Source organism: Pinus tabuliformis, chromosome J (genome assembly GCF_031772625.1).
Source record: "Pinus tabuliformis cultivar Carrire ecotype Pingquan chromosome J, CPIR1, whole genome shotgun sequence".
Lineage (NCBI taxonomy): Eukaryota > Viridiplantae > Streptophyta > Pinopsida > Pinales > Pinaceae > Pinus > Pinus tabuliformis.
Genome location: NC_142295.1, coordinates 81,395,652 through 81,413,838, shown reverse-complemented (window position 1 = coordinate 81,413,838; position 18,187 = coordinate 81,395,652). Strand labels below are relative to the sequence as shown.

The following is an 18,187-nucleotide window of genomic DNA, read 5'->3' as shown; positions in this document are numbered from 1 at the left end:
TCCAATGGTCAATTGTCTTCCTCTAGTTTGCCCTCCGTTCTCTCCTGATTTTCTCCTCTTGCTTTTCCTGCATTCTTTCCCCCCCGTGTCTGGCTCAAATCAGCGGTTTTATAATTGCGGGCTTGGCGCTGGCCGCCCTCCCGCCTACGGCCACCGCTCTTCCTCCTCCCGACACGCCTTCGCATGCATTTCAGACCCGCAGATATTATCAATCTAATCCTTTTTTATTATACCTCTGTTTTGTTATATAGCCAAGTTTGGTTTATGTGTCCCCTTTTATATAAGGTCTTACTTTTAATAAAGTTTAATTCTATTTTTATTATAAAGTTTAATTTATATTTATTATAAAGTTTAATTTATATTTAATTTAATATGAAGTTTATCATATCTGTTTTAATATAAAGTCTAGAACTTTAGTTAAATATTTATAGATGGGTTGTTACACAAAATACCTTCCTCCTCCACCAAGTCAGCCCTCAAACTGTTCTTCTAACCTTCAAAGATCGACTGCAACAATACTGCATCAACACTGCTTCAACTCTGCATCAAGGACAGATTTTTGACCCTACTGCATCAGAATTTCGGCCCAGCATCAAGAGTCAGTTTCAACCCTCCTGCAACTTTAGTTCCTTTGCACGTGTGAGATAAGATAGAGAAAATTTCCACTTCCTTAGCTAGATAACGACCTCCTTCTCCTTTTCTAGCCCTTTCCTTCTACCTTCTTGAATTTCACAATTTTTCTGCTTCCAGCTACTGCAATTCGAACTTGTGTGAGATATATTTCCAAATGAGTCGAGTTGCTCCAATATATAGTGAGTTTGTGACGTCGAATTCCCTTGTTGAGGCCAACTTGTCCTTTCTTGAGGCCGACTTGGTGGAGGAAGCCTAATTGACCTATTTTACATTAAAATAAAATTTTCACTTGACAAATAAGCCCAAGAAGGGTCTTTTACATTACGACATGGACAAGGATACTTGACATAAACCCTAGAAGCCTTCAATGGAGGCTTGACCTATAAACAATTGACCCAAGCATATGAAACCCATGCTTTAATAAGTCAATTTCTTTAGTAATAAAATTTCTTTTTCTTTGTTTTGACAAATACAATACATCATGACTCAAGTACATTATGAAGACCGGCACTAGTTACATTCTTCAATATAATTCAAGACTACTACAATACTATCAATATCAATCCATTTGAGGACAACTTTGTCACTTAAAAGGAGACATCTAGGGTAAATTCTCTCACTTCTCTCTTGTTGGTCTGAGGCAAGCATTAATTCTCCTTGTTGGGCCATACCCTAGAGGTTTCTTGTTACCCATCCATGTGGATGAACCATAAAAGAAAATTGTTCTCCTGATGTTTCAACTTGCCAACTAGAAACCCTATGATGATCTATAGATAGCTAACCTCAAATGCCTCTCATCCATTCTCTGGTCAATGCTTTCTTCATCTAGTTTCCTCATCCGATGAAGGTGGGTCATCAAATATGACATACATTGACCATATTGTACTCAAATGATTTCATTTAATGTTTAAGGGAATTCTAGTATGGATCACAGGTTGAATTGGATGATAGACCGATTTTGACCATACAATCGTTCTTTTGCTTCAGCTTGGTGTTTATTACTTGCCCCTAGCCTAGTGTGGCCTTCCTTGAGGCCTTTCTTTCACTATCTAGAAGGGGCATAAATTGGAGGCTTCGATTGATGTTGCCTGTCCATGTTAATCCATACTTGACATCTTCCATCTTCTCCATGTATCCACATCCCATCTTTGAGTTGATTGCTATCTGTCACCAGTGTTTGTTCCTTGTTTTCCTCATCCCTGAGTAGGGGCTTGGAAACTTGGTTGATGTAGTATAGCGAAAAGAAAAAGAATGGGACATAATGTTAAAATGCAAAAGAGTGGCAGGGATAATGGAAAGTGTAACTAACAACTCTCAACTATCTTAGTGATGATTTATTAAAGTCTCAAACATGAAACAATTTATTAAAGATGAAAACATTAGATTAATGAGTTTAAAGTAAAATTGCTCATGTACATGGTACAAAATTGTGTTGCATGGGTACCCGCACCCGGGGGTGGGGTTCTCGAACCCGTCCCGGGTTCCCGCACCCAAGTACCGGATTCGGGTACGGGTTCTTCCCAGACGAACCCAAAAGAACCGGGTTCTTCCATGAAGAACCAGGTTCTTCAAAAAAAAAATTTGGGTTCTTTTCCTTTAACGGGTTCTTGGGTTCTTCGGGTGCTTGGGTTCTTGGGTTCTTCGGGTTCTTTGGGTTGGGTTCTTTGGGTTCTTCATAAAAAAAAACTATATTAAAAATTTAATTTTCAAATAATTTTTTTTTATTGAAATTTAAAAAATAACTTATAACAAAGGTAAAACTTATAACAAAACCTAAAAAACCCTAAATCAATTCTTGTAAATCAATTTGGAATGAAACATTCTTCCACGGTCCTTACCATCAAAACCTGTGTTGCACGGGTACCCGCACCCGGTTTTTTAAGTTTTTTACAAGTCTTGTTTTTTAAGAATTCTTGTAAATCAATTTGGAATGAAACATTCATTCCTGAGCCAAATAACCATCAAATTATAAACTGTAAATGCACACATACAGGTTCAGACATTTTCGGTCAAATAGAAAGTAGGATTGAGACCAGCCATAAGCTGTAATCAGCTGACGCTGTTAAATGGCGAAGGGCTATTTTGGACAATGGCTAAATTAAGTATCAAAATCTGCCAATTTCTCACAACATTCTGATAACATCATGTTAAGATTAAAACTAGGAAAATATGCCTAAATCATATATGGTCTCTACAGGCTTGTACACCAAGTAATCTCTAAAAACTGCGAAGATGTTTTATGTTTAGATAATTAATATTCAGGCAGAGCTTCGCACTCAAAGACAAACTATCCCTCAAGCCATCAGATGGATGCTGTGCATTTTATTGGGAAACAAAGACTGATAAGCGTGTTTTGTGGAAGGGTAATGCTGCCACTGTTTTTGGGATTGATTTACCACAGAGCACACCATGCATGGGGCAGGTGGATGATTAGACATCAAGAAAATTCTAGACCACTATCAGGTTGAGAAGAATCTCCTATGAAAAAATTGTGTTTTTATATGGGGGAGACTAAACATTCAAAGAAAAATTACAAGCTCAAGCTCCAAACAGAATGAGCAATTTCAATAAGGAGAGAAGTTGTCTTGAAATTAGAGCAGGAGGTAGAAATGCTAACACTCGGTTGTGTAGGAGGAAGGGTCTGTACGACCACAGCCTGATTCATTGATAGGCATCCTTGCAAATGAACCTAAGCTGCATAGTTATTTTAAAGCCTGTGTGTGACAAAATCTGTCCCAAGTTTCACCAAAATAGCTGAGTCTAGCATTTATCCTAGTATGTATTTTGAATTTTCAGTGTTAGTAGTAGCCTTGAGCTCTCTCACATAGCTGTCACAGTGTCATGGTTACATGGAAAAGATTCAAAAGAACAGTTTTTTGGTGATAAATTTTGAAATTTCAATGTCAATGTTGAATGTTCAATGATGTGCATGTTTAAATGATTATCATTAAAGTTTTCTTGTTTAAAGTTGAAAAAATATACAAATTCAAATTTCATATATATTATTAATTATAAATTTATAATTTATAAAATTTAATTATTAAAATTTAATATTATTATATTACCCAACGAACCCACGCACCCTGTTTCCAAAATGCCATGCCATCCCCGTCCCCGCACCTATTTAGGACCTTATTTAACATAAGTGGCCTTGCACAAAATATCGAATGCCAAAACACCAAAGCATTATTGCAAAACTATGAGCTTGTATACAAAATAGCTCATAAACATAGATTTATTTACATACCAAAAAATGTTGTTTTTAGAAACATGTAGGATAAGTTATAGCATCTAGTAAAGAGATCACAAGGGCAGAGATTGTTTTAATGATTTTCATATCTATGAAATTGAAAACACATGATTGACAGAAGTAAAATTTACACTGGAGTTTATTTGAAAAAGAGACTACTAATCTTGGCCTTTGAATATTTGTCTTGTATTAGAGAAATTACAAACGTCATAAATCGCTCTTCAAGATACAGTTTCTTGGGATTAATCCAATAGGGTCTCACATAATATAAATGTTTAAGTTTGTTAATGTCATAAGACTTTCTGAGATGGAACTCATGGCGTTTCTTCATAAACTTTAAGCCAATCACTTTATGGCAAGGACACAACTAAAACCACAGAGAAAGGAGGATGTATTAAAAAATGCTTGACTGGTATTTCTATTCATTTTTTACCTTCAACATTCCTTGTAAATGTAAAACTCATTTTTTATGATACCAAAATTTAATGACCTAACCAAAATTAAATCATTTAACAGCTGCAATTTAAGCAGAAATTAATCAATTAGATCCACATATAGCTACCTGGCTTCTATGTTTGAAGTCGATCTCCAGCTGTTGTAGCACCAACTTTTCTTTTGTTACCAAAATGACCAAAACCTCCCTGCCATACTGGGCACAATCTCGGTACCCTGCTCCAAATTAATTCAAAATGGAAGCACTCTGGCCCCCGTGCCCAAAACTTCAAGAATAATTGAGCTCATTTTTTTTTTTGAAATTCTGTCTGAAATTTCCATTGTTTCTGTAAATCTCCAAACTCCTTCCAGTGTGTTTTACTAGTGTTGTGCATGTGATACATGCATATGTAGCTATCATATGCATGTCTTGTATGTATGCTAATATTTCCATGCTCTTGATAACTCGAGGTGGGTCGTTACAGTAAATAGCAGATTTGTGCTTGGAACTGTTAAGAAGTCAATGGTGGCTCGAGGATCAAGGGAAGGAGGATATGAACAACTGGTTGATTATCAATCCTCATGGATTTCCTTTTGACTTATGCTGTTTTGGTAATAGTGATCTTAGTTTTATCTAAGCAAATGGATGCTTCATCATCACAATTTCAAAATGCACACACGTCTACTTACAGGACTCTTTTCCTGGCTTTTCACTTCCACTATTGTTCTTGTGAATTATCAACATACTAGGGTAAGAATTGTTTCATGACATCTTTAAGTTATTCAGTATATTTAGATTTATTTATAAAGAAACACAATGACTTGTGGCTTGCTTTGAGTTTCTAATATATTAAAGACTTCCACTTTCTTTTGTAAAAGACTGCAGTGAGAAACTTGGAAATTTTAATTTGAATGCACAAAATTTATTTCCTAGATTGTATTATGACAGTGTGAAACAATAGCTGAGAGGCTTTTCATCTTATGTCTATCTAGGAAGCTAGGCATTGGAATAGTGCCTTATAGTCCACTGGGTCGTGGTTTTTTCTCTGGAAAAGCTTTGAGAGAGATGAATTACAACAACACACGATGGGTATGTCCACATCTGCTTTTATATATTATTCTACTCCCCATATTGGTGCATTTTTCAGTTGACACTCCTTAGTTTTGAAACAGTTTTCTCATGCTGGTTCACAATCAGGTACTGTAATATATTGACTTAGTATATCTGTTCAGTTCCGTTGTATAAAATGGCCAACCAGATTCGAATCCTCATGAGTAAGAAATTAGACCATCTGCTCAAAAGTTTTACAGCACATATGTGATGTACTTAAATAATGTGATATAGATTTACTGATGTGATTACCCTATTCTTAATCCATTCCCGCATTAACATATGAGGCAGATGATGTTTTATAGCATTATCCTCATGAATCATACCCATTCACGTTCACACATTCTGAATAACTCTTATTCAACCCACTTTTGTGAGGAGAAACTACAGCAAATACCAACTTGCCTGCACATTAGAGGTGGGGGATTAGCAATCCATACTTCAACAATATATTAAATTATCTGAATCTTAAATTGTATAGCTCTTAACCATGGTTTTTATATTCAACCTAACTATAACTTTAATACATGCCTGTGGTCTTCAAATGTGCATCCTTGCTACTACAATAGTTTTAACTTTTAGCTCACAGGTGTTTCATAGTGTTATAGAATTGATTTTTTTCCATGTGCAATTGTATTATTTTTCCTCGTGTACGAAACCAAAATCAAATTAGAAGTAAAGGAGAAATATAGGTGAGATCAGCATGGTAAACTCTACAATGCTGAGATCACCCATCTGATTAGTGGTATGGGTTGAAAAAGTTGTATAGGAAAAATTACGAGAAATGCCTCCACTAAGCCTAAGAACTCAATCTAAGAGTTCGTGGTCTCCCCACTCTTGTGGCCCCATCGTGTTAGTTTATGTAGCTCGGACAAGTGTTCTAGTCTTAGGGGGTATCAATGAGGCTAAGAGCACAAGAGGATAAATTATCTCTATGCCCAATTTATTTTTTTCTAAGGGAAAATGTCTTAATTAGATTATTAACTGTTTTTAATTATTTTACTAAGTTTAACTTAGGGAAAATCATTAATTAATCAATATTAATTGAGACAAGTCGATTTCTCTCTAGTGACTTGTAGAAAAGTGATTTGATGGAATCAAGATGATCTTAACCATCAGTCGGGATTAGATCTTGGTCATTGATTGCTCAATGAGAAATTATAAGAGGATATTGATAGGCATCTTAGAGACATACATAGATAGCGAATGAGCAAGGGCGCAGTGATAACATGGGTTGACACCAGCAAAGGGTTTCAAAAGTGATTGAGGAGATATTTGCCTGAGAGATTTCTTCACAATGATCTCCAGCTTCTCAGAGATAAAGGGAGGTCAAATTATTTTTCAAAGGGCCGATTTTCTCCAGTGGTGCGAATTTCCAGAAGGAGGTTGATTTGCCAGAGAGGTCGATTTGTAGGAGGAAAGTTGAGTTTTCCATAGGAGATTGATTTGCTAGTGGAGGCTGAGATATTTCTCTAGGAGTGTGAGTTGTTAGTGGAGGCCGCTTTTTCTCCAAGCCGCATATGTGGGCCAAGTTGAGACCATACAGGAGGGCCAATTTCATTTTAAGAGGTTGAATTGCTTCTAGGAGGTCAAATTAGCTTGCATAAGTGAAGAAAATAATATGCCAGAGCTTTGCCATTTTGCCTGTGGTTTATTAATTGGTGAAATTCGCAGTTGTGTTTTTATTCAGTATTTGTAGTAAATTAATTTGTTGGGACAAATAATCATTAAAAGGATAGGAGAATAATAACCAAATTAACTGCAATAGAATTTTCACATGGTATCAAAGCATATTTGAGGCGCAAGGTACAAGAGAGAAGACCAAGGGTTTATAAAAAAAGCCCAATTCGATTTGTTCCATAATTACTTGGGGTTTGCTTATTTTCCAAGGGTTCCTGAAAAATGGCTTTAGTTGGTTTACAGGATTAGGACAGATTAAATGTATTATCGCTCAAATTGTACAAGCACCGTGACAACAACTCAGGGCAGGGGCTGTCACTCTAATCCCCGCCCACTCAGTTCTAGTTGTCTCCCAACAACAGGCTATGGGGGGCAATCCCTATGGAAATGAGATGATAGAAAACAAGTTGGGGACCAACTTTCGTGGGAGACACAGTTGAGTGGCCTACCTACTTGGTAGAATTTAGCAAGATTAAGGATTCGATTAGATTTAGAATTGAGACCAGCGCTTTATGGAGTCAAAATTTATTGCTTGTTACAAATTAAACCCTAGTAACTGGATGGACAATTGTTGCTTAGATGATTAGCTAACCTATATGAAATGCAAGTCTTGAAATTTAAGTGTGATGCAACGATCTTGGTAAATTTTAGATTATATGCCTAATCTATATAAAACCTTCCCTTAACTGTTTTGAAGCTAGGCTCCAAGGTAGGTTGTGGGAAGAAGGCCAACAGGAAGCAAGCAAAGGCTTGATTAACGATACCTTCTGTTAGACTCCTATCACCCGATGCCTCTGTTGCTACAGATACTGTGGCTTTGACGATTGCAAGGTCATCGTGTTAACCACCGAAGAGTTGCTAAGCCCCTCAAGCTAGATGAGAAGGGTGGCCCTAGGTTTTTATCAACCAAGCTTATACTTGGAGGTAAGTTTATTAAGTGCAAGGCTAGTCCTAGAATGCTTATGTAGTGATTATGAGTGAGTTTCTTAGTTTAAGATTGTTTATATGATTTAAGTACTTAATGTTGATTAATTTATGGCAAGAGTACTTAGCAATGTATTGAAAAACAATCCTAAACAAGAACAATTGCTCAATGATACAAGTGTCTCTATTCAACAATTAGCCAATGAGATGCCAATAACCACTACCTGAGATAATTAAAGATCTTCCAAGATGCTTCAATAAGATAGATGCCAATGATGATTCCACAAACAAATTATCTTATATGTGAGTGATATAAGTGCAAAATTTGGAAATTCTTATAACTTAAAACAAGACAAGTAAATGTTAGATTTCCAATAACCAAAATCAACAGTAACACTTCAGAATTTTCAGTGCTTATTAGTCTTATGACAGTAGTAAGAAAATCACTTTAAATTCAAGAGACAAGCATATAGTAATTGGATATGATCACTGAGATGCCCAACAACTTGCCAAAGTAAAACTTTGATTTTTAGTCCACTTAAGATGCAATATTCAGAGTTGTATTATATCTGAAATAAATTGTTACAGCAGTAAGTAAAATAGACAATCAACGAGCTATTGGTGCTACAAAACAAGTGCGAAATCATGTCCAAAGCTTATTAAGTGCTGAAACAAATCTTTCCAATGAGCAATTATGGTTTTCAGGGTTGCTTAAGATTTGTATTCAGAAATTACAGATCTGATATATTTAGTAATGCAGAAATATTTCAGCTCTTAAAACAGCTAGATCTATGCTTAATAATCAATGCTCAATTTGTCAAAATTTAGAACGATTTTTTCCAAAATGAAAAATTAGTTTTTTGAGTCCTTTAAGATGTGATATTCAGAAAGTATCAGATCTAATATACTCAGTTATGCTGTGATTTCCAGAAAGCAAATAAGTAGATCTAGGCTAGATATGCAAAGCCCAAGTGGCCAAAAATTTAGGAAAATTTTATTTTGCAAATTTAAAATATTTTGACCAATTAAATGTATTTTTAGGGCACTTATATCACTGTTATGAAGATGTTATTATAGTTATAACAAAACAGAGATAAAATGAGGGTTTAGAGAGTAAATCCTAAGCGCAAGGCCTTGTTGATTACTTGTCCAACTTTGCCAAAATTTCTTCAATGATCTTATAACCTAAAAATACCAACTTAGGGCTAAATTTTCTGCAAAATACACCAAGCTTCAGTCCCAAATTTTTTTAGAAATAGATGAAGGACAAACTAAGGCCAGATGAAGGCAAAAGACAAAGGAAAGAGGCCAAAGAGATTAATGTTGAGGCTAAAGAGAGGAGAAGATGAGTCAAAAGGGAGGCCGAAAGGCAAGAAGGAGGAACGACAAGGAAAAGCCCTAAAGGGGTTGTGGCTAGGCCTTAAGGGGCTCAGAAACCCACGAAAAGCCCTTTCAGGCTACTATCTAGGGTAAAGAAGGGGGGATGAGGCCTCCTAGGCCCACGTTCAGGTGTAAAAAGGGCTAAAACACCTAACGGAGGGTCGAAAAGAGGTCTGTAATATTCCTAATTAGCCATGGCTAATTGGAATATTCGATTTTGTCCAGATTTTTGCCTTCTATAGTTATTTGTAAATAAAAAAGTGAGGAAGAGGGACATAACTCATTTTTAGAATAAAAAGTCACTTCCTAGTAGCACAACGTTGTGACTTAAAGGGGAGCCAAGGGGGCCAAAGGGGGACGCAGAAATGGAGCCCACGCAGACACATCGAGGGACTGCGCAGGAGGGAAGACATATGTGGCAAGAGGGGAATCACGCTGGAAGAGGTGAGCCTTGGGATTGAGAGAGGCAAAGGCTATAAATGAGAGAGGAGCCCCTTATTTTGATCATTCTGTGATGAGCATTTGTGATAGTCATTTCGACTTAGAGCACGCTAGTTGTTTAGCTAGTCTGCAGCACTGTTTAGTGCATTGAGTGTCTCCGTTTGGAGATCTCACCCTTAGCCCCGGGGGACTTCGAGTGCCTGCTCGGGCAAGGTATTCCCATTGGCATTTCAGCAGTAGTTTCATCAGCCTTTTTGCAGCAGTAGTGGCAACGTTTTGGAGGACTGCGCAGCACTGAGAGGAGGACGCAGTTCTTTCTGGCAGGAGTCTGGGTTGAGGATTTGCAGGAGGTTTTGTGCTGAGAGGTAGAGCAGGGGATCAGCCCTTGCATATTGGGGAGTTTTGGCAGGGGTTTCAGGCAGGTTTCTGGAGTATCTCATTCAGTGGCAGCGCAAAGCAGTGAGGAACTACGCAGAACCCCAAGGGGGTGATTTTCAGGGGTCGGCCATTCCACGAGAGCTTTCTGGGTTTTTCTGGGTTTCTCGAGTAGAGTTGATTCTAGAGTTTCAGCTTTTTCTGAGGAGGGGAGCAGCCCCAAATCCTCGTTTGATTTCTAGTAGCAGCAGTAGCACAACAGTTTCCCAGCAGCTTGGACGCAGATCAGAGAGGGGCCATTCCTTGCTATTCTGAGTGTATTTCTTCACTTGCCTAGTGCAAGTAGAGGTTCCATTTTCCTGATCACCTCCTGTACTCATTTTATTGCTCAGTATAATAAAATGGCTTAGCATTCTCTCTACATTTTTTGTGCATCTGCTTATGGTTTATTTGATATATATTGTATCATTGTTATTTGTATCTCTTTGAGCATTCTCTGCTATTATACCACTTGCGTGTTTTATTTATACTCTTAGACAGAGTCTGGAAAGGGCCAGGTAGCCTCCGGATCTCGTCCTCTTTTTAGAGGTGACATATCTGGTAAATGCCCTCCCAGTCCATCTCTGGTTGGAGTTTGCTTGTGTTTGGGGTGTATTCCTGATAAGGGATATTACAGTGGTATCAGAGCATAGATCTGGCTCAGCCTGTGGAGCTAGCAATCTATGACACCGGGGGAAAAACCTTATATCTGTTACAGAGGTTGGAGATTCAGAGACACTGGGCGTAGGTTGGAGAATACCTACGGAGAGGGAGACTGTGTTCCAGTGGTGGACGCAGAATAGGAGGAGCCTGTGGTGGACGCTGAGCAGGAGGCTCCAATGGCAGATGATGATGGGAAGAGATTTGCAGATATTCTCCTCAAATCGGTGTAGGATCTGTCGAGGCAGATTGAGGTGATGGGGTAGAGATTCATGGCAGTAGAGGCCAGACACTGTGAGAGCCCACGAGTTTTCCAGGTTGGTGAGGGATCAGGCGCATCCCATCATTTGCCAGAGTAGCGTGATACTGCACAGCAAGTGGTCTCACATGCCCCTACACGCTCTACCATGCCCACTTTCTTAAGAGTAGACACAGGGGCTGTAGCCCAGCAAGAGGCAGAGCCTGGACATATGGGTGAATATTTTACAGAGTACCAGGCCTATGGGCAGGAGTTCAGGGAAGCCCTCTCATTCAGAGATTTTGTTCAGCTCGAGTGGGATAGTAGACCCCGCGACCATCACAGAGGGTACCGGCATTATCATGATGGTGACACCCACCGTGCAGCGAGTAGATTTCACTTGCCTATGTTTGATGGTTCATCAAACAGTTCAGCAAAGTCTTGGGTGGAGAAGCTGAACATTTATTTCCAGCTTAACTAGATGTCGGAGACAGAGGCCATCAAGGTGGCAACATTGAATTTGGATGGTGAGGCCCAGGATTGGTGGTTTCATGGGATGGTTACACTTGAGCACTCTACAGTGACAACATATGCTGAGTTTACCAGGAGATTGATGGAGTGCTTTGATCGGAGGGATCCAGAGCAGCATTTTGTTGAGCTAACGAGGCTCAAACAGACAGGGAGCCCAGAGATCTACATCGCAGATTTCTTGAGAGTCTCCGTGATGTTGCTAGACCTATCCACGGTACGGAGCGTCTATATGTATGTTGAGGGGTTAGCAGAGCCACTTCGGGGTCTAGTCCAATCCACTAGACCAGCCACACTCCAGGATGCTATCAGCAAGACCCGGGACTTACAGGATGTCTTACCCAGGATCTGGACACCTTACCCCCAGAGACAGACTTTCCAGTCTAAGGGGAAGGATGTGAGGATTCCACCTCCAAAGGGGAATCCAGGACGAGTACAGCTTGATGATGATGCCAGGAGGGAGCTGAAGAAGAAGCAGTTGTGCTTCACATGTCAGGAGCCGTGGGCACCAGGACATAGATGTGCTGCTGGCAAAGCACATTTTATTGAGGTCTTCTCTGAGAGCAGTGGAGAAGAGGATGACGAGGATGATGGGGAGGCAGGAGATAGCCATGCCGTACAGGGACCTTTACCACCTCCACCACCAGTAGCGGGAGGTGCATCATTTGCACCCATCGGAGGGGCCCTTGCAGCATTGCGAGGAGTTCCCAAGTATCTAATGCTATGCGTACGAGGGACAGTGCGTGGCCAACGGGTATCGGTTTTGGTCGACAGTGGGGCGACCCACAACTTCATCGATGCATAGATGGTTGAGCGGAGAGGTATACAGACAGAGAGCTTCAATGGGTTTTCAGTCTTGGTCCCAAGAGATCAAACCATGATGTGTGCTCGCTATGTTCCAGAGCTTTCAGTGATGATGGGCACCTACACTTTGACTGACCACTTTTTTGTGGTCGATATTCTGGACACCAACATGATATTGGGTGTTCAGTGGCTTATCACTCTAGGGAAGGTCACGACAGATTGGAAGACCCTAGAGATGGAGTGGGATGATGAGAAGACAGGGAGGCATGAGAAGATACGGGGACAGCACACATATCTGCCTCAGACTATTTCGGCTCATCGGATGGAGGCAGTCTTCCGAAAGGGAGACATAGAGTGGGCAGTGGAGCTGCGTGCATCAGAGGCAGGGTCTACAGGGCAGACGGTACATCCAGAGATATAGTCTATCCTTGATCGGTATGCCATAGTGTTTGGGGAGATTCCACCAGGGCAGCCATCGGATCGGGGGTTTGAGCACACCATCGAGCTAGAGCAGGGCATACAGGTAGTGATCACCACTCCCTATAGGCACCCCAAGGCCTATCAGGATGAGATTGAGAGGGCTATCCAGGAGTTGCTGGCTCTTGGGCACATTTGACCGAGCACGAGTCCTTTTGCTTCTTCTGTGGTGTTGGTGAAGAAGAAGGACGGTACGTTGAGGATGTGCATTGACTACAGGGCCCTGAACAAGAAGACCCTGAAGAACAGATACCCCATACCCAGGATCGATGAGTTGATGGACGAGTTGAGAGGGGCACGTTTCTTCTCAAAGATTGATTTGAGATCGGGGTACCATCAGATTCGCGTGAGGGAGCAGGACATTCCCAAGACTACCTTCAGGTGTCACTATGGGCACTTTGAGTTCTTGGTGATGCCTTTTGGGCTAACCAACATACCAACTACATTTCAGTCCTGCATGAATCACATCTTCCGTAGTCACTTGAGGAAGTTTGTGTTGGTATTCTTCGATGATATTCTCATTTACAGTAGGACTTGGGAGGAGCATCTCCAGCGCATTGAGACAGTATTGTGTATCTTACAGGAGCAGCAATTCTATGCCAAACTCTCCAAGTGTGAGTTTGGGTTGACGGAGATGTTATATCTGGGACACATCATAGGGGTGGACGGAGTGAGAGTCCACGAGGAGAAGATCAGGGCCATCAGAGAATGGTCGAAGCCGAGAAACGTGACGGAACTTCGAGGATTCATTGGCATTTGTACTTACTAATGGAAGTTCGTCAAAGGTTTCTCACAGCTTGCTGCACCCCTGATAGATTTGACGAGGAAGGGGGCATTCAGTTGGTCGGACACAGCGCAGCGAGCCTTTGACCAGCTCAAGGAGGTTATGAGCAGCTGCCCAATGCTTGCATTGCCAGATTTTACGCAGCCATTTATTTTGGAGTGTGATGCGTCAGGAGAGGGGATTGGCACAGTATTGATGCAGGGAGGTCACCCTATAGCCTTTGAGAGCCGGAAGCTCCTTCCGCACGAGAGGTTGTATTCTATATACGACAAGGAAATGCTGGCCATCATGCATGCATTGGCTAAGTACCGGCAGTATTTGGTGGGTAACCGGTTCGGGAAGAGCACTGATCACAACAGCCTCAAGTTCTTTTTGGAGTAGAAGTAGCTATAGGAGAGGCAGCAGAAGTGGATCAGTAAGATCCAAGCATATGACTTTGACATTGAGTATGTCAAGGGTAAGAACAATGTGGTAGCAGATGCCCTTTCTCATAGACCAGCCACGTTGTCTCTTATGAGCTTGGATACAAACTGGAGGGCTCGACTCTTAGTAGAGTACTTCAAGGACAGGTTTGCATGTGAGATTCTGGATGGGCAGGTGGCAGATGACAGGTACAGGGTGATCGATGAGATCATCTATTTTAGGGATCAGTTCTTCTTGACTTAGGGGTCTCAGCTCAAGGAGAAGATACTCCAGGCATCACATGACTCACCATTGGCAGGCCATCAGGGGTTTACCGAAACCTACAGGGCCATTAGATAGAGGTTCTCATGGAAGGGCCTCAAGGAGGACGTACTCCAGCATATCAGGGAGTGCAATGTTTTCCAGAGGAACAAGGGGGAGATGAGCCATCCTGCGGGATTATTGCAGCCTCTTCCCATTCCAGAGGGGAAATGGGAGAGTATTTCGATGGACTTCATCACAGGATTGCCCATGGCACAGGGCAAGGATTGTATCTTTGTTGTCGTTGATTGACTGACAAAGTATGCACATTTTTTTGCCATATCCGCACACTATACAGCAACACAGGTGGCCGAGCTGTTCTTCAGGGAGATCTTTAGGCTACATGGTCTTCCTAAGACCATCGTTAGTGATAGGGACAGCCGTTTCATGGGCGGGTTTTGGCAAGAGCTTTTCCAGTTGGTGGGGACGGAATTGACACTGAGTACCAGTTATCACCCACAGACGGATGGGCAGACAGAGATAGTTAACAAGTAGTTGGAGGGCTACTTGCGTAACTATGTCAGTGGGCAAGAGCGAGCATGGCTGAAGTGGCTGCATCTAGGGGAGTACTACTACAATACTTCACATCACATTTCCATTGGTATGTCACCATTCTATGCCTTGTAAGGGTATCATCCTTTATCTTTTGTTGACGTGATGTTTGGTGATAGCAGGGCTCCTAGAGCCAAGATTTGGATCCAAGCGAGTCAGGATATCCTCCGAGCTCTCAAGGACAACATGGCTACAGTGCAGAATCAGCAGAAGCTGTATGCCGATAAGGGTCGAGTGGAGAGACAGTTCGAGGTAGGAGACATGGTCTACCTACGATTACAGCCATACTGACAGTCGTCATTGAAGCAGAAGGGGGCTGAGAAGCTGAAGACCCGCTTTTATGGGCCATACAGGGTGATACGCAGGATTGGACAGGTTGCATATGAGTTGGAGCTGCCCCAAAGCAGCAAGATTCATAACATTTTTCATGTATCATGCCTGAAAAAGGCATTGGGGCAGCAGGTGACGGTGACAGATGAGCTACCACCCATTGATGATGAGGGGCATTTGGTGTTGCAGTCGGAGGCTATCATTGATACCAGGGAGAGGCAGCTGCGGAGCAGGACGGTCCGGGAGTTCTTGGTGAGGTGGAAGAATTTGCCGGATGAGGATACCACTTGGGAGAGTGAGAAGATCTTATAGCATCTATCCCTTCAGTTGCTAAGGACAAGCAACTTTTTGCCGGGGGAGACTGTAATTTTCCTAATTAGCCATAGCTAATTGGAATATTCGATTTTGTCCAGATTTTTGCCTTCTATAGTTATTTGTAAATAAAAAAGTGAGGAAGGGGGACATAACTCACTTTTAGAATAAAAAGTCACTTCCTAGTAGCACAATGTTGTGACTTAAAGGGGAGCCAAGGGGGCTAAAAGGGGACGCAGAAATGGAGCCCACGCAGACACATGGAGGGACTACGCAGGAGGGAAGACACATGTGGCAAGAGGGGAATCACGCAGGAGGAGGTGAGCCTTGGGATTGAGAGAGGAAAAGGCTATAAATGAGAGAGGAGCCCCTCATTTTGATCATTCTGTGATGACCATTTGTGATAGTCATTTTGACTTAGAGCACACTAGCTATTTAGTTAGTCTACAACATTGTTTAGTGCGTTGAGTGTCTCCGTTCGGAGATCTCACCCTTAGCCCCGGGGGACTTCGAGTGCCTGCTCGGGCAAGGTATTCCCATTGGCATTTCAGCAGTAATTTCATCAGCCTTTTTGCAGCAGTAGTGGCAGCGTTTTGGAGGACTGCGTAGCACTGAGAGGAGGACGTAGTTCTTTTTGGCAGGAGTCGGGGTTGAGGATTTGCAGGAGGTTTTGTGCTGAGAGGTAGAGGAGGGGATCAGCCCTTGCATATTGGGGAGTTTTGACAGGGGTTTCAGGTAGGTTTCTAGAGTATCTCATTCAATGGTAGCGCAGATCAGTGAGGAACTGTGCAGAACCCCAGGGGGTCATTTTCAGGGGTCAGCCATTCAACGAGAGCTTTCTGGGTTTTTCTGGGTTTCTCGAGTAGAGTTCGATTCCAAAGTTTCAGCTTTTTCTGAGGAGGGGAGCAGCCCCAAATCCTCGTTTTATTTCTAGTAGCAGCGGCAGCACAACAGTTTCCCAGCAGCTTGGACGCAGATCAGAGAGGGGCCATTCCTTGCTATTCTGAGTGTATTTCTTCACTTGCCTAGTGCAAGTAGAGGTGCCATCTTCCTGATCACCTCCTGTACTCATTTTATTGCTCAATATAATAAAATGGCTTAGCATTCTCTCTGCATTTCTTGTGCATTTGCTTATGGTTTATTTGATATATATCGTATCATTGTTATTTGTATCTCTTTGAGCATTCTCTGCTATTATACCACTTGCGTGTTTTATTTATACTCTTAGACAGAGTTTGGAAAGGGCCAGGTAGCCTCCGGATCTCGTCCTCTTTTCAGAGGCGACATATCTGGTAAATGCCCTCCCAGTCCATCTCTGGTTGGAGTTTGCTTGTGCTTGGGGTGCATTCCCGATAAGGGATATTACAAGGTCGATGCCTCCAAAGGCTGACGTTGGCCTCTAGGAGGCCTAAAAAGTTGACGCATGAGGCTAAAGAAGTTGACGTTGGCCTTAGAGAGGCCGGATCTGGGCCTGGGAGGGCTGAAAAATGCAACTTCAACTTCAGAAAAATTTATTTCCTTCGGATCTGAAATTTTGCTCAATTTCTTCAATGGTTGACCCTGCAAAAAAATTTAGAGACTAGATCTTACCCTCAAGGGCCTAGATCTAGCTCTATTCCAACTTTCTCCACTTGATCTCACCTACACAAATAGATTTACAAATACCCAAAACCCCAATATATACAAAAAATCGTAAAACCCCAATTAGCTAAAATAATATACAAAATGATTTTACAAATTTATTTACAAATATACAAGGGCTTTAAAATAAAATTTGAGAAATATTTGTTTTTTTGAGTTTTTCTTTGATAAATGACTAATAATACTTTGAAAAATTAATGCACACTATAGCCTTAGCGAAGTTAAATCAACCATATAAATATTTGGAGTCCAAACAAGGTCAGTTCATGCCCACAGTTTGTGAACTTGGAGACCAAGGACTGGGGAACTTGCAAACACTATATATTTTTCTCAAGAAAAATTGTTAGACATGGAAAATCAAATCATCTAAGATAAACCCATAATCTATCAATAGAATGACTTTACCCCATCTAATGAAAAACAAATTTTAAAATTAATAAGAATAATATAGGAAAGCCCGTACGCAACGCATACCACAAATCAATGAACATTGAACACCATGAACTACACCCCAAAGTCTTTATTATGATTCAAATAAACATTCCTAGCAGGACTGTATTGTTACATCCATTCTTCTGCAACAATTTCTTAGTAAAAAATTAGATGGCTTTGACACACAGATGGCTCTCTATATATAGATAAATCCTCCAAGTGGAAAAATAATGGCTAGTTGGCTTGATCCTCGTCAAAATAATCTTGGTCGTTGATAAATCCTTGATGATCTTTTAATCTTAGCTATTGAAAATATTTATTTTGAGGAATTTTCGAATTTCTCATTAAATCCATTTTTTATTAGCTCAAAATTAATTATTTTGAGCTAATTTCCTCAAAAAATTGACTTTGACTTAACCACCAAGGTCCAAGGGTCCAATT

General features: G+C 41.0%; 1 protein-coding gene across 2 annotated transcripts in view; it reads left to right on the top strand.

Moving 5' to 3' along the window:
• The window catches only part of LOC149225611 (putative aldo-keto reductase 1), a 285,817-nt gene that overhangs the window by 201,423 nt on the left and 66,207 nt on the right, over positions 1–18,187 (top strand). For both annotated transcript variants that reach the window (XM_089375122.1, XM_089375123.1), the window contains exon 5: positions 5,309–5,405. In XM_089375122.1, the coding sequence (XP_089231248.1) occupies positions 5,309–5,405 (97 nt within the window). The remainder of the gene's footprint in view (positions 1–5,308; positions 5,406–18,187) is intronic.